General features: G+C 36.7%; 1 protein-coding gene and 1 non-coding gene across 2 annotated transcripts in view; both read right to left on the bottom strand.

Annotated features, from left to right (window-relative positions):
- Positions 1-12,855, bottom strand: part of LOC104042565 (RP1 axonemal microtubule associated) — a 177,882-nt gene that overhangs the window by 44,837 nt on the left and 120,190 nt on the right. The window contains exons 38-43 of the mRNA XM_064445442.1: positions 9,346-9,424; positions 7,560-7,691; positions 6,911-7,092; positions 5,809-5,895; positions 1,960-2,092; positions 486-625 (exon numbers count right to left, since the gene is read on the bottom strand). Coding sequence (XP_064301512.1) covers positions 486-625; positions 1,960-2,092; positions 5,809-5,895; positions 6,911-7,092; positions 7,560-7,691; positions 9,346-9,424 — 753 coding nt within the window. The remainder of the gene's footprint in view (positions 1-485; positions 626-1,959; positions 2,093-5,808; positions 5,896-6,910; positions 7,093-7,559; positions 7,692-9,345; positions 9,425-12,855) is intronic.
- On the bottom strand, positions 7,233-7,338 carry LOC135312312 (U6 spliceosomal RNA). The gene has a single exon (XR_010371883.1). It is a non-coding gene; the product is annotated as a U6 spliceosomal RNA (small nuclear RNA).

The raw sequence follows: 12,855 nt of genomic DNA on the forward strand, positions 1-12,855 counted from the left end.
GCAGTCACAGTATGTTTGCAAACAGCTTTACCTCTTTGCAATTCTATATTTAAATGAATCAATTGATGTATAGTAGCTAACACATTTTAAAACCTCTCTTTCAACTATATCTGGACAGATCTTTTTAAAAAACAGATTTTAAAGGAGCAGTCACAGGAAGTAGCCCTATATTTTTATATCAGCTTCATGAATAACTGAAAACTAAGCCACGGAATTTTGTATATCGTTGGGTTCAATTCCAGTTTATAAGAAGAGTTCTGATGGTTTGTGAGTTTTAAATTTATTGGTACTCAAACTGTTCTTAAACCATAATCCCAATTCAGGTAAAATATCTATACTTAGTAAGCAACACATCTTTTCCACAGATTACCACAGTGTAACATCAACCCTTGTATTTGAAAATTGAAAAGAAATATGGTATTGGAAGAAAGTAATATAATAAAACACATTAAGCAAACATGTAAGGGAAATAACTCAGTACCAACCTGTCCTTTTTCAAAATCTGAGTGTCTTAGTTTCCTTTTGCAGGAGTCTCCCTGCTCTCCAAATACTGTGATAAACACATCTGCATCAGTCCCTGATGCAGGCAATGTTCCCGTATGAACAGTGATCAGATAAAGAACTCCTGTCAGTGACACAAGACATTACCAAAACAGGCTATTTAGCAATGTAATTGCCAAACATTATAAAACAATTTATTTTAGGTAAAAGATTAATTTGAAGACCAAAGAATGAAGTTACAGTAATTGACATTAATGTTCTGAGTCTCATATAGCTCAATAACTGCCTCACAACAGCACAGTACAGCGTTAGAGATTAAATGCCCTTTATGAATCAATGCAACAACTTATGCTTACATTACAGAAAAAGAAAATATCATCTTATCACTGGTCACTTATCTGGTCACTGAAACCAACTGAAAGAATCACACTGATTTTATCAGGCTTTGTTAAAAGCTTTGAATTCTTGTAGGAATTAAAGGTCTTAAACTGACTTAGGATTTATCAACTCTAACAACATTTTACCAAATTAAAACACAGATATAACAGTTGAAATCCATTTTTTGATCTGGACTGTCTCAATACCATTTTAGTCTGGCATTTTGATAATTATGGCCAATATTAATTAATATGTTCAGGTGAAATGTCTTAGCTATTTATATAGATATGCACTGTTATTATTCTTCACTACAAAGGATGGCTTGCCATGACTTTTGGCTGATGAGTTATATAGTACATATTCCTTGAGGCAGCATGACAGAGGATTTTTATTTTTACGGGTTCTGTAAGCTCTGTGAAGAACTAAATGATATAACAGACTGCTAAGATATATTTCCATTTGCAGTCTAGCTTTCACTTAGATATTAAATGCAAAAAGTTTTAAATATTTTAACTAAGACTTCCGTTCACAGACTATTCTTTTCTAAATATTTTATAAAATGTAATCAGAACAAAGGAAGATGTTATATTTTAAATACAATAATGAAATGAAATGAAACAGAGTTTCTGGGGCAGAAACAGGGCTTGAAGAAAACCTCAAAAAGGACTGTTTTTTCTTTTTGTGATTCATACCATTATGATTTTGCACGTGCCTTTTTAAAATCTGTGATTTATTCCTTGACCGAGTGTAAATCGGTCGGTTTTTGAAAATTTCAGCAGAAATATACTAACTGGGCTTTGCGCATTTTTTAGACTTTCAAATTGCTACTTAGCCTAGTGAAAACAATACATGTCAGTTGTTTTAAAACAGAAAAAAAGCTTGGACAATACACCTTATTAAAGACCCTACACGGTTTACACAGGCATATTGAATGAATCTTTAACAATAATTTTAAGCTGTTTCTTAATATATATAAAAAGCTTTGCAGTCTTGCCCATTGTGTTCACCCCATTAGGCAGGTCACAATTTTGTGTGCGTGTGCGTTTCCTCATGTATTTATTTTGCAGTTCAGCAGCATACCCCTGAGCGGTGGCTTGTCTGGCCTGACCACTGCTAGCTCTGTCACAGTCTCAGATCCATCTTCTCCAAACAGGTACCGGGCTTCAGTGTGAAAGCCCAGCTCTTGTTTAGTGTCCAGGTCTTTTAGCCGAAGCTGCAGGCAGAATCAGAGGAAGAAATTAATTTATCTGAATTATTTCATTTCTTATTTCTGTCCCAACAGAAACTGACATTTCTTCCTATTGTTAACACCTGCGCACACTTTATAAAAGCTACCTTGATTCTGTGGAAGAAGAGCTACAGTAGTTGCTGCAAGCTGCTGATTCTGCAGCCTGATGTTTATAGGTGTATTTTTCATTGCATATTGACACAGGCATAGGACCCATTTGTAGGGAACCAATGAAGGATACAGATTAAATCGACCTGTATATACTTGCAATTTCAGAATGTCAAATGAATGAATACAGTTACATCAATCTTAATAGCAGATGCCCATTTTGCAAAAACATTTGTTTTGCTGCTTTTTATTTCTTTACATGTGACTTGCTATATCTCAGCTAGGGTTTTCAAAGTTGGCAGAAATTACATGTCCAGTGGCCTTCAGGGCTCCCTGTGGAAATACATTATTTAAAGAAGTAATTCCAATAGAAGGTGTGAGCTTAGGTCCAGCTTCATTCCGCCTGACTTTAAATATTCAGTGGAGACTGAGCAAATTAGGTTCCAAATTTGTGAACTGAGAACCTCCAAACCAACTGAGGAAGCACAGCCTTGGGAACCCGCCTGTCCTAGATGCTGAGACAGTCAATGTGGAGATCATATTCACAGGAGGGTAACTCAGAACTTGAACTTCATCCTAGGTCAGGTTATAAAATGCAGAATGACAAACTATCAAGCACATGCAGAAACATTTCAGGTAACTATTATATACAGGATTGAACTTCATCATGACTACAAGTTTGCAGAAATGGTTTCTTCAGCCTTTAGAATCTCTTTGAATAGAAATATTATATCCAAAACATTAAAAACAAAACAAAATGAAACAAAAGCTAAATTTCATCAAGACGTTAAGTAATTGAAATTCTTAGGCAGGAATTCCCAAAATTACTGGGATGAGTTATTACTGCTACTGACACCAGCAGCAGCAACAGAAGTTTGTGGCTCATTGTACAGGATATAGGTACCACTGTTTGGAAATCCTGAGTACAGATTTCCTTACACAGACTTCAAGTGCAAGCTTGACATGCATAAAGATTTACATAATTGAATTATATAATTGAAGTTATTAAGAATTTGACAGTTCCACTCTTAAAAATTTTGCCAGACCATCTTGCCCTTTAGTTCCTAGAACTGTAATTACTGAACATTTTCCATTCCTGCTTATGCTTTGTGTCCAGTGCTTCACAAGATCAGGCAAAAGCTTCCAGATGAAAGTAAACAATTCCCCATGGCCATTTCCAGAATTAAACCATCAATTACTTGAATAAACAGTGTTCTCCTTTAGACAGTATTAAATTCCACTAAAATTGCAACCAGTTGTTTACCCATTTTTTGCACTTGCAATAACTGAATTTTCCCACGCTAGAGGTCTAACTTCTTCTCATACAAAAATATCGTCCCTAAGTTCTATCAATGTAAACATACCTAACTAAATATCAGTAAGTATCACGAACTCCTAGCTGTATTAAAACTGGACTAAGGGTTACCTGCATATGCAGGCTGACGACCTGCAGAAACTGGACTCATAAAAACAAGATGTGTAAATTTATGCATACTTTGGCCTTAAAATAAAATGTACCTGACAAATTCTTGCCAGTTGTAAGATTACATCTAAGTGTGAAGTTTATGTCCAAATCATATAGTCTTTCTATATGGTATCCAGAAGTAAAATTTATTCTGTATTTTATTTTGGAAAGGGTCAGAATCTATTTCTCAGCAAGAAAAAGGTACTTAGTCTAGAGTACACAAATCTTCAAAAGTAACAGAAAACACATACATTTTAGCTAAGGTTGTACCTTTTTTTACAGAACGTGCAGAAAACCAGAGGAGATAACAAGAAACCTCTGGTATTCTGAAGCTGCTCTAAACACCTGAATAGAGAAAACAGAGAGCAGCAAAAGGAATATAGGGATTTTATCTCCTTTTTTACCCTTTCAGTTTCATCTGTAATCTGTTTTTGTGAAATTTCGGAAATTTTGGCTATTACTTCCTTCACTTAAGGAGAAAACAATGAAGGGAATTCTTTCCAACTGGGGTGGGGTTTGACCACTGATTCATAGCTTGCACATACTGACTGCCTCCCGTAGCCTTTCTATTTCTATACAGCATCTCTATTCTTTCCTGCACTGTAAGAGTCCTATTAAAGTGAAACCAACTTGTTACATTTTAGATGATGAAGCTTCCAGGTATAAATAATTTATAAACAGACTAATAAATGAGTAACAGATGTTATAAGCATATTAGTGGCACAAGCAGTATATGTTCTTGTGGTTTATGTTGTGGGTTGTAAGTGCACCAGTGGAAGAGACTACATAGGTCTATAGCAACCTATTGACTTCTTGTAGATTGTAACAATTTATAGCTACTAATAAAACAATTATGAAATAACTTTTGAAGTATTTAAAAGTATGAACAAAAATTGCTTAACCATTTGCAGAGGCTTGTCTTTGAAAAGAAAGCAGAAAGCAGGCTATTACATTTTTTAATTTCCTGCCGTGTTTTAGGCCACCAGTTCTAGAAGCTAAAATCTTATATTACATAGTCGCACAATGGATATAGTGAGGGTAGTGTCAATATATTTTCTGAATGCTTTATCAATGGCCTGGAAATGCATATTTAAAATGAGAAATTAGATTTGCTTACTTATTCTTTCCATTCTTGTAGCCTAAACTAGGACTACAAAACTAGCTGACAAAGAACAAATTTAGGGAGAAAGCATGAACAAGATAAACTCCTCCTCTGTCCTCAGAGGAGCTCATAAACTCAGATTTAATGTTCCTTTGAGTAGCATAAACCCATTCAAATTTTAGCCTGGAATGAAGCTGTCTAGCATTTCCTATCAGAACAGACTCTGAACTGTTTATTCGTTTAGGGAATCACCCTTTGATCTTTTAAATCCATGGTAGGGTTAAGGTACTGTGTGGCCCAGTTCAGAAAAACATTCTTTTACTGACTTCAGAATAATTCAATGCCACGTCCATAATGCTTTTTGGGTCCTTGCCTACAGGCAGAGCTCATTGACACTATTTTCCTTTGCATTAACCTTCAAGTTTAAGTCTTTCCCCAAAGCCCAAGTATTATCAGGCCCAACACCTTTCTTTTCAATCTTCCTACTCACCCTGGGGAAAGGTGTACATTTAAAGCCTGGTTGAATGATAAGATTGACAGCATTAAATCATTTCTCTGTCCCTTTGTATTAGAGATCTTAAGTGCATATTAAACTACAATCAGATGTTTAAGGCCCACTGATGACTGTGTTGTAAAGAGTAAATACTAAAATATGAGCTTAATTGGTTTCCACAAGTAGGTTGCTCTCTGTCAGGAGACTGTCGGTATTTGCATGCAGGGATTAACATTTCCTAACATCAGCAGAAAACACTGCCTTCCATGTCATGATGAGCTATGCAGAATGGATCTGCACATCAGTGAATAGGTATAGCTATACGCACTTCAGCAGGCACAAACAAGGTAGATCTGCCCGCAGAGATCTGGAAACTGTAGGTAATCATCTGTAGATATCAGCTAAGTGAGCAAAAAGGTGCATGGCCTTGCTAGTGTGGTACAAAGCCAAGCTAACAATCTGTCTCTCAGCAAAAGATGTTTACTGGTATTATGAAGAGTGTTACAAGTTTACATGCAGTGTATGCGGAATACCTTATGAAGTTTGATTCCTCTCCCCAAGCGTGGACCAGATAACACAAAGGAAACTTTTGTTATATCGCCAATATCACCAACAGTCAACTGTTACAAAAATAACGAAAAAAAGTTAACTATACATTATATGTAACAATTTGGATGACACACTTTAAGTCCAGGTAAAAAGATAAATAAAATAGGTAAAAATACTAACTAGTCAAGGACATTAATGTTAGAGTAAGGAAGTCTCATTAAGATTGCAAGTTAATTTGTATAATAATTTATATTTATTTTTAACTGGGAGAATTGGCTGCAGAGCCTAGACCAGCATATGAAAAGCAAGGAAATGCTTGACTGCTTCTGTATTTCCAAGACGAATCATATTACTATTCTTTTCACTTTTCTATTCACCTTCTCTCCATCACATCTTTACTGTCAAACTTGAACTGACATTTTGAACTCAAGATGATTTCTAGCCCTCACTATTGGTTCTGTTCTCAGTTATTCTAGTGCTCAAAAGAAAGGATGGCTGGTTTCTGTAATTCATATCATATACTGCTGCTTGTAACTTTTTGTCTTGTAGCAGTTAAGCAAGTGATGCTCATACTGCTTTTTTACAAAAGACAGGTAATGACTTTTTTTCCCACATTTAATAATAAAAACCTTTTGAAAGGGGTGACCAAAGCTCACACACCCATCCAGAACCTGCCATTAAGTTCACGTGCAAGCTACAGAATTGGTATTTGCCCAAGCCCAGGACTGTTGTAGAGAGACACAGCTTGTAAGTAGTGAAAACTGATCCGTTGAGGGTTGAGAAATAGAATGTAAAGGAAGTATGGAATAGCTTCATTATTTATTTTCTTCCTGTTAAGGCCTACTAATCTTAATTCAAAGTTAATGATGGTTTTCAGGTCAAAATTGGCATTTGCTCAAGAGAGCTTTCATCAGTGATATGTACTAGCCCACATGTGAGAAGTTCTCCAAGTGCTGTTTAAGACATGCAGGTATAAACATTAACTCTGACAAGAAACCATTCCACACAATTCACATATATTGGCTACAACTCTTACTTTACTGAAACCGTTTGGTAAGATTTGTGTGAAATAAAAAAGAAACCGACCAAAAATGGATTATCATTCAGATTCTGGACTTTCTGTGCAGGGGATTTCCCTTTTCTTCCAAATACAACAACATGAATATCAGGAACATCTTCTGGTACTTGTGTACAGTGCACCCATGTTTGCCATCGTCCTCTGCTTTTAGTATCAAATTTTTTTGTGAGAAGAGATGTCACAGATGTTTCTGCAATGAAAACAAACATACTCAGAGCCCGTGTCTAAGTTGTAAGGCAGTATAAGCCAGTAGGGCTGGATCTAGCACAGGAAAGTCAGGTAACAAAGCTGCAAAATCCTCATGACTCATTTTAGCCCTGTGGAGGTGTAGAAAACCAGCCCAGCTGCTTCATGAATCCATGTCAGACTTATGTAGGGGCCATGCCTATCTTCTCTGTATTGTTGCAAGGACAGGATACGTGCTGCCAGAGGAGACTCTTTCAATACTGCCATTTCCATCTTCTCCATCCCAGGCATAATTTCTTCCGCCTTGTTTATAGAAGGTGTGATTCACCTTGGTCCAGGCCCCTGCCCCTCACCATTGGGGTACCAATGCTCAGTTCTGCCTACACTGTGAAGTAGCCTTGTACTGGCTCTGTTCTGCACTGCCGTGCAGTAGTCATTTGTGCAAATAAAGGACATTTCTGCTGGTATTACCTTTGAGCGGAATTGCCACTTCTACAAAATTTTTCTTGGAGCATTTATTGATCCAGTCATTGTGAACAAAAACATGTGCAGAAAAAGGGTAGAGGACTTCTTTTATAACAATTTTTTCCAAGAACCACTCATCTGATTGAAAATAAGCAGAACATTATTAATTTATACCATTTAAGCAACAAAATGTTCTGTATATGCAGTCATAAGTTTCTGCCTTTAGAAAATCAATAAAACATTTTCTTTTGCTGGACTTCTTAAGGAAATAAAACTTCTGAAAATATATTGGCTGTGTGTATATGTGGTTTTGTCTGTTCCCCTACACTCCAAAATATTCAACAAAGTGAAGAAGTCTTAAAGTTTTTACAGACCTTGTGAAATTAAACATAGGGATAGATTTGATTTAATGATTTATTAGTGTCACAAAGTATGAAAAGGCTTCTATATGAGATCTCTAGACACAAGCAATTGCCCATAGGAAATGATATTGTCAATATCCTAAAGGAAAAATTTATCAGGATTTCTACCACATCAGCCATTAGAAAATCCACTCAACTAACTTTCTGGTGAGGTTCTGTGCTATCTAATAAGGCACAAACTTCAGCTGAAGGTTTTCTCTTGATTGAGACCATTGTGTTGATACTCTGGACAAAAAAAAATATTTGAAGACTTAGACCTCTGTGTCCTGGTAAACTTGGTTATACTACAAGTCCTGGTGAAGGCAACGGAAGTTTGATCATTCACCATTAATGATGAATTACATTACACACAATGTACACAGAAATCATTAATTTAATATTACCATCTAGGAAATATGTGGGGAATAGTCTCCAAATCAGCTTTTCTGAGTCTGAGTTTAACCTACAGAGTCATCTTTATAGTCTTGGGTTTTTTTGATAAAGATAAAAGAACAAGAGACGCAGCTTATCATGCTCTGGAACAATCTTATCTCCATTATCAACATTATCTGCAGAATGAGGATATCTGTAGAATCTCTGTTCTGTTGCCTCTAAAAAATAATGGGACAAAATTGTAGCCAAAGCACTGAGGAAAATAAAAATTCATGATGCTCCTTGTTGTTGCTATTTATTTTGAAGAAGTAAGCAATTTTCTTAAACTCCAACAGCTGCTCTGGAGTTGGAAGGAGGACAAGAAAAAAATGCTGAAGGAAGTGCAGCCTTTTTATCTGCCACTCAACCTCACATACGCAGAATCCCTTAAAAAAGTATATATCTCTCATGGGTTAGGAGAAAAAAGCTATGAGGCCAGAAGAGCCTTTCTTCCAGGTTCCATTTCCCAATCTGATGAACTGATTTTTCTGTTCTTATCTTAACCTGGAAGCATTTAGTCCTAAAAAATAATTCTCTTTTAGAATGAAAATGTCCATCATCTAAAAATGGAGACAAAAAAAAAAAAATGTCAAAAATTACAAAAGCATGTTGTCATATTGCTTCCTGAAAAACAAAAGCTTTGTTGACTGTACCTATAAATACATAATAACTTTTATGGAGAAAAGTTTCACATATAATTTTACCATTTTACACTGTCATGACATTTCCTAGGAATCCTTTACATATTTTAGTAAAACCAAGCTGGATACTTGACGTGTATAGTCCAACAGAAATAACAAACAGCAGCAAATGGAAAGCAATTTCAAATTTTCTAGAACTTCTAAAAAATCATTTGTGATTTTTAATCTTGATTTTAAGACATTTCTGAAGTTCTAGGATCTCCCAAATCTGATAATCTACATCATTATTACCATACATTAACTGAAAAAATTGCTGACCTTTTTTTAGACTCTTAAATCCAACAAGAACTTGGTTCAACCTGCCAAGGTATACTGCTTTGATTTTGAAAACATCCACCTGCAATATGAAAACAATCAAAATTATATTTTAGTTAAACTTAATATGTATCTCCTTTTCAATATGTATCAGTTTAGCCTTGTGTGTCTGGTCATTGTTTTGTATCTCAGTGGAAGAAAATTTATCTTGTTTTTTGCCATTCTATTGTCTTTGAGTTCATAATTAAACATTACCTGATATAACTGATATTTTCTGATCCATTTAATATTATGAATTATGAATTTCAAAATGCTGCTGTATTTAATAGGAAGTAATTTTGGAAAGATCAGGTACACACACTAGCAATAAAGTGCTCATTTCTAGTACCTTCGTGAGCTGAAATAACCAACTCAGATCAATTACTGCTTGTATTGAAAGTTACTTTGATCCAGAACCTAACTCCCAATGAAACTGATGAACAATAGATGTCTAAGAATTCTGAAAATCTGGAGCAATTTCATTTTCACTAAAATTCAGTTAATTTATTGGGAATTAGGCAGGAAAAGGGGAAAGAAGTGAATAGTATCTGAGATAAGGGTTTTTTAAATGAAACCATATCTAAAATAGGTCAAATTTTCCACATGAAACAGACTTGCATGATGAATAGACCTCATAGAATCTTCCCTTTTTTCCCTACTGTAAATCTTCATAGTATATTCAACTTCTTGCATATACATGTTTTTCTTCTTTGTGCAGTCATCTTCCTTCATAATCAGTGGGAGAGCTCACATAAGTATGCACACTGACACTGCAGACACACATTGCTTAAAGTGTATATTTATTGGCTTTTTTTGAATTGGGCCTGAAGAAACGAGGTTTGGAAACATACTATTCATGAACGGACTCATCTACTCTTTTGGGAAACTAGATGTGGAATAAAATAGCTGCGAGTAAGACTCTCATTTCTTGTGACTTCATGAGCTACCCTGTTGTAGACAGAAGTTGTCTTGGAAAGGTTGGGTTGAAAATCCAATTTAAATACAAAAGTTGGGGACCAGTTTGTGGGCTTGAAAACAAACAATAAAAATGTATTGTTCCCGTAGTTGCTGCCAAGTACAATGGCATACAAAAATTCATGCTACCTGTGAGAACCATACTGATCGCAAGAGTCATCTAGAGAAAAAAGAGCAAAGACTAAGAACAGAGAATCAGGCATTTGAGGGCAAGTTGGAGTAAAGAAAACTCTGAGAAAATGAATACCCAAACAGCAAACAGCTGTTACTTGAAATCGTTTCTATAAGAAGAACATAAGGGTGCTATAGCCCAGGATACAGAAGAGCCCTTTATAGTTTCAGATGGAGGATTTAGCCTCCTGAAGAGTCCCATTCAAAAACTGGCACAGAATACGAATTATACAGAAAAAATCCTCATGATTTTGCAGATAAGTTATATCTCCACTGAAGTGAGTAGTCACAGAAGTCAATTGGATTGTTCACACAGTTTTCTCTACAAGTTTTACTCTTAATGAAAATTTAACATACATTCTTACAAAATAAAGAATTAAAAAAAAAAAGCTCAGGACAATTCCATTTTTTTTCAAAGAAAGAGGAATCAGTCCCTCTTTCAGTCTGTACTGAACCTTATCCATTGTTTCAAACAGTCTAGCTGTTCAGATTTCTCTAAGGTATTACCTTTAAGATATATTATATGTAACTATTATCTATACCACCAAAAAGATTAATCTATAAAATTCCCTACATTACTTTGTAAAGCCAGATGAACCCTACTATCCTGTCATTATTATTTTCAGATTTATTTTGTGAAATCTGAGCTAGCAGTTTGATCAGTTCTTGACGAGCATGACATTGGGCATGCATATTCTCTTCCACAATGAAGAAAGAAAATAAAGGAATACCGAGGACATAATGACTAACAATGATTTAATTTGGTTTTCATACAAAAATCATTGTGTCTTCTAGAATCTTTAGAAGTGAAAAGAAAAGCAGATTAAATAAACAGAGGCATGATTAAAGAGTAAATGAAGCATATGGGTGGGTTAGACGAGTAGACAGTGAGGTGGCTCGAGAACTGGCTCAACAACAGAACTCAGAGGGTTGTGATCAGCAGAGCAGAGTCTGGTTGGAGGCCTGTCACTAGTGGTGTTCCCCAGGGTCTGTGCTGGGTCCAGTCCTATTTAATGTATTCATCAGTGGCCTGGATGATGGGATAGAGTGTAACCTCAGCAAGTTCACTGATGATACCAAGCTGGGAGGAGTGGCTGATACACCAGAAGGCTGTGCTGCCATCCAGTGAGACCTGGACATGCTGGAGAGCTGGGCCCAGGGGAACCGCATGAAATTCAACAAAAGCAAGTGCAAGGTCCTGCAACTGGGGAGGAACAACCCCATGCACCAGTACAGGCTGGTGGACAACAAGCTGACCATGACCCAGCACTGTGCCCTTGTGGCCCAGAAGGCCAACAATATCCTGGGCTGCATTAAAAGGAGTGTGGCCAGCAGGGAGAGGGAGGTTATCCTCCCCCTCTACTCTGCCCTAGTGAGGCCACATCTGGAGTAATGTGTCCAGTTCTGGGCCCCCCAGTTTAAGAAGGACATGGAACTGCTTGAGCAAGTCCAGCAGAGAGCTACCAAGATGATCAGGGGACTGGAGCATCTCCCTTATGAGGAAAGGCTGAGAGACCTGGGTTTGTTCAGCCTGGAGAAGAAAAGACTGAGGGGGGGATTTCATCAATACCTATGAATATTTAAAGTATATGTGTCAAGAGGATGGGGCCAGACTCTTTTCAGTGGTGCCCAATGACAGGACAAGGGGCAATGGGCACAAGTTGGAACACAGGAAGTTCCACCTCAATATGCGTAGAAACTTCTTTCCTGTGAGGGTGACAGAGCAGTGGAACAGGCTGCCCAGGGAGGTTGTGGAGTCTCCTTCCCTGGAGACATTCAAACCCCACCTGGACACGTACGTTCCTGTGCCCCCTGCTCTAGGTGTCCCTGCTCAAGCAGGGGGGTTGGATGAGGTGATCTCCAGAGGTCCCTTCCAACCCCTACTGTTCTGTGATTCTGTGATATTTCAAGCAGATTTCTACATAAGAACAAACTAACCTGGATTGGCTGATGACAATTAAATACTCCCTCCTGCCCTCCCCAAAAGAAGATTCCTATGTACTTTGCAATGATTTTATGATTCCCTTAAGTTCCAAACTTAAACTCAGAGCAAACAGCAGGGTCTAGTAAAGTATCAGCTAGACAATTCCTTTTGATCTGAAGTAGATATTTCCTTTTGATCTGAAATTTGTTTCAGTTACTTTGTTCTGATGCCAATAACTACTCCAGGAATTACTCTTCTAGGAAAAGCCCTTTAAGCCTCAGAAATCAAGAATGTGTTTATCATGTTTAAAAGCAGTAAGTGGGTGGAAGATTTTGAAACATGAAAAAACAAAACTCTGCTTGGAACACTGACATTAGTGTTCAGGAAAGTTAACAAGAAAAGGT

This window comes from Phalacrocorax carbo, chromosome 2, assembly GCF_963921805.1.
Source record: "Phalacrocorax carbo chromosome 2, bPhaCar2.1, whole genome shotgun sequence".
Lineage (NCBI taxonomy): Eukaryota > Metazoa > Chordata > Aves > Suliformes > Phalacrocoracidae > Phalacrocorax > Phalacrocorax carbo.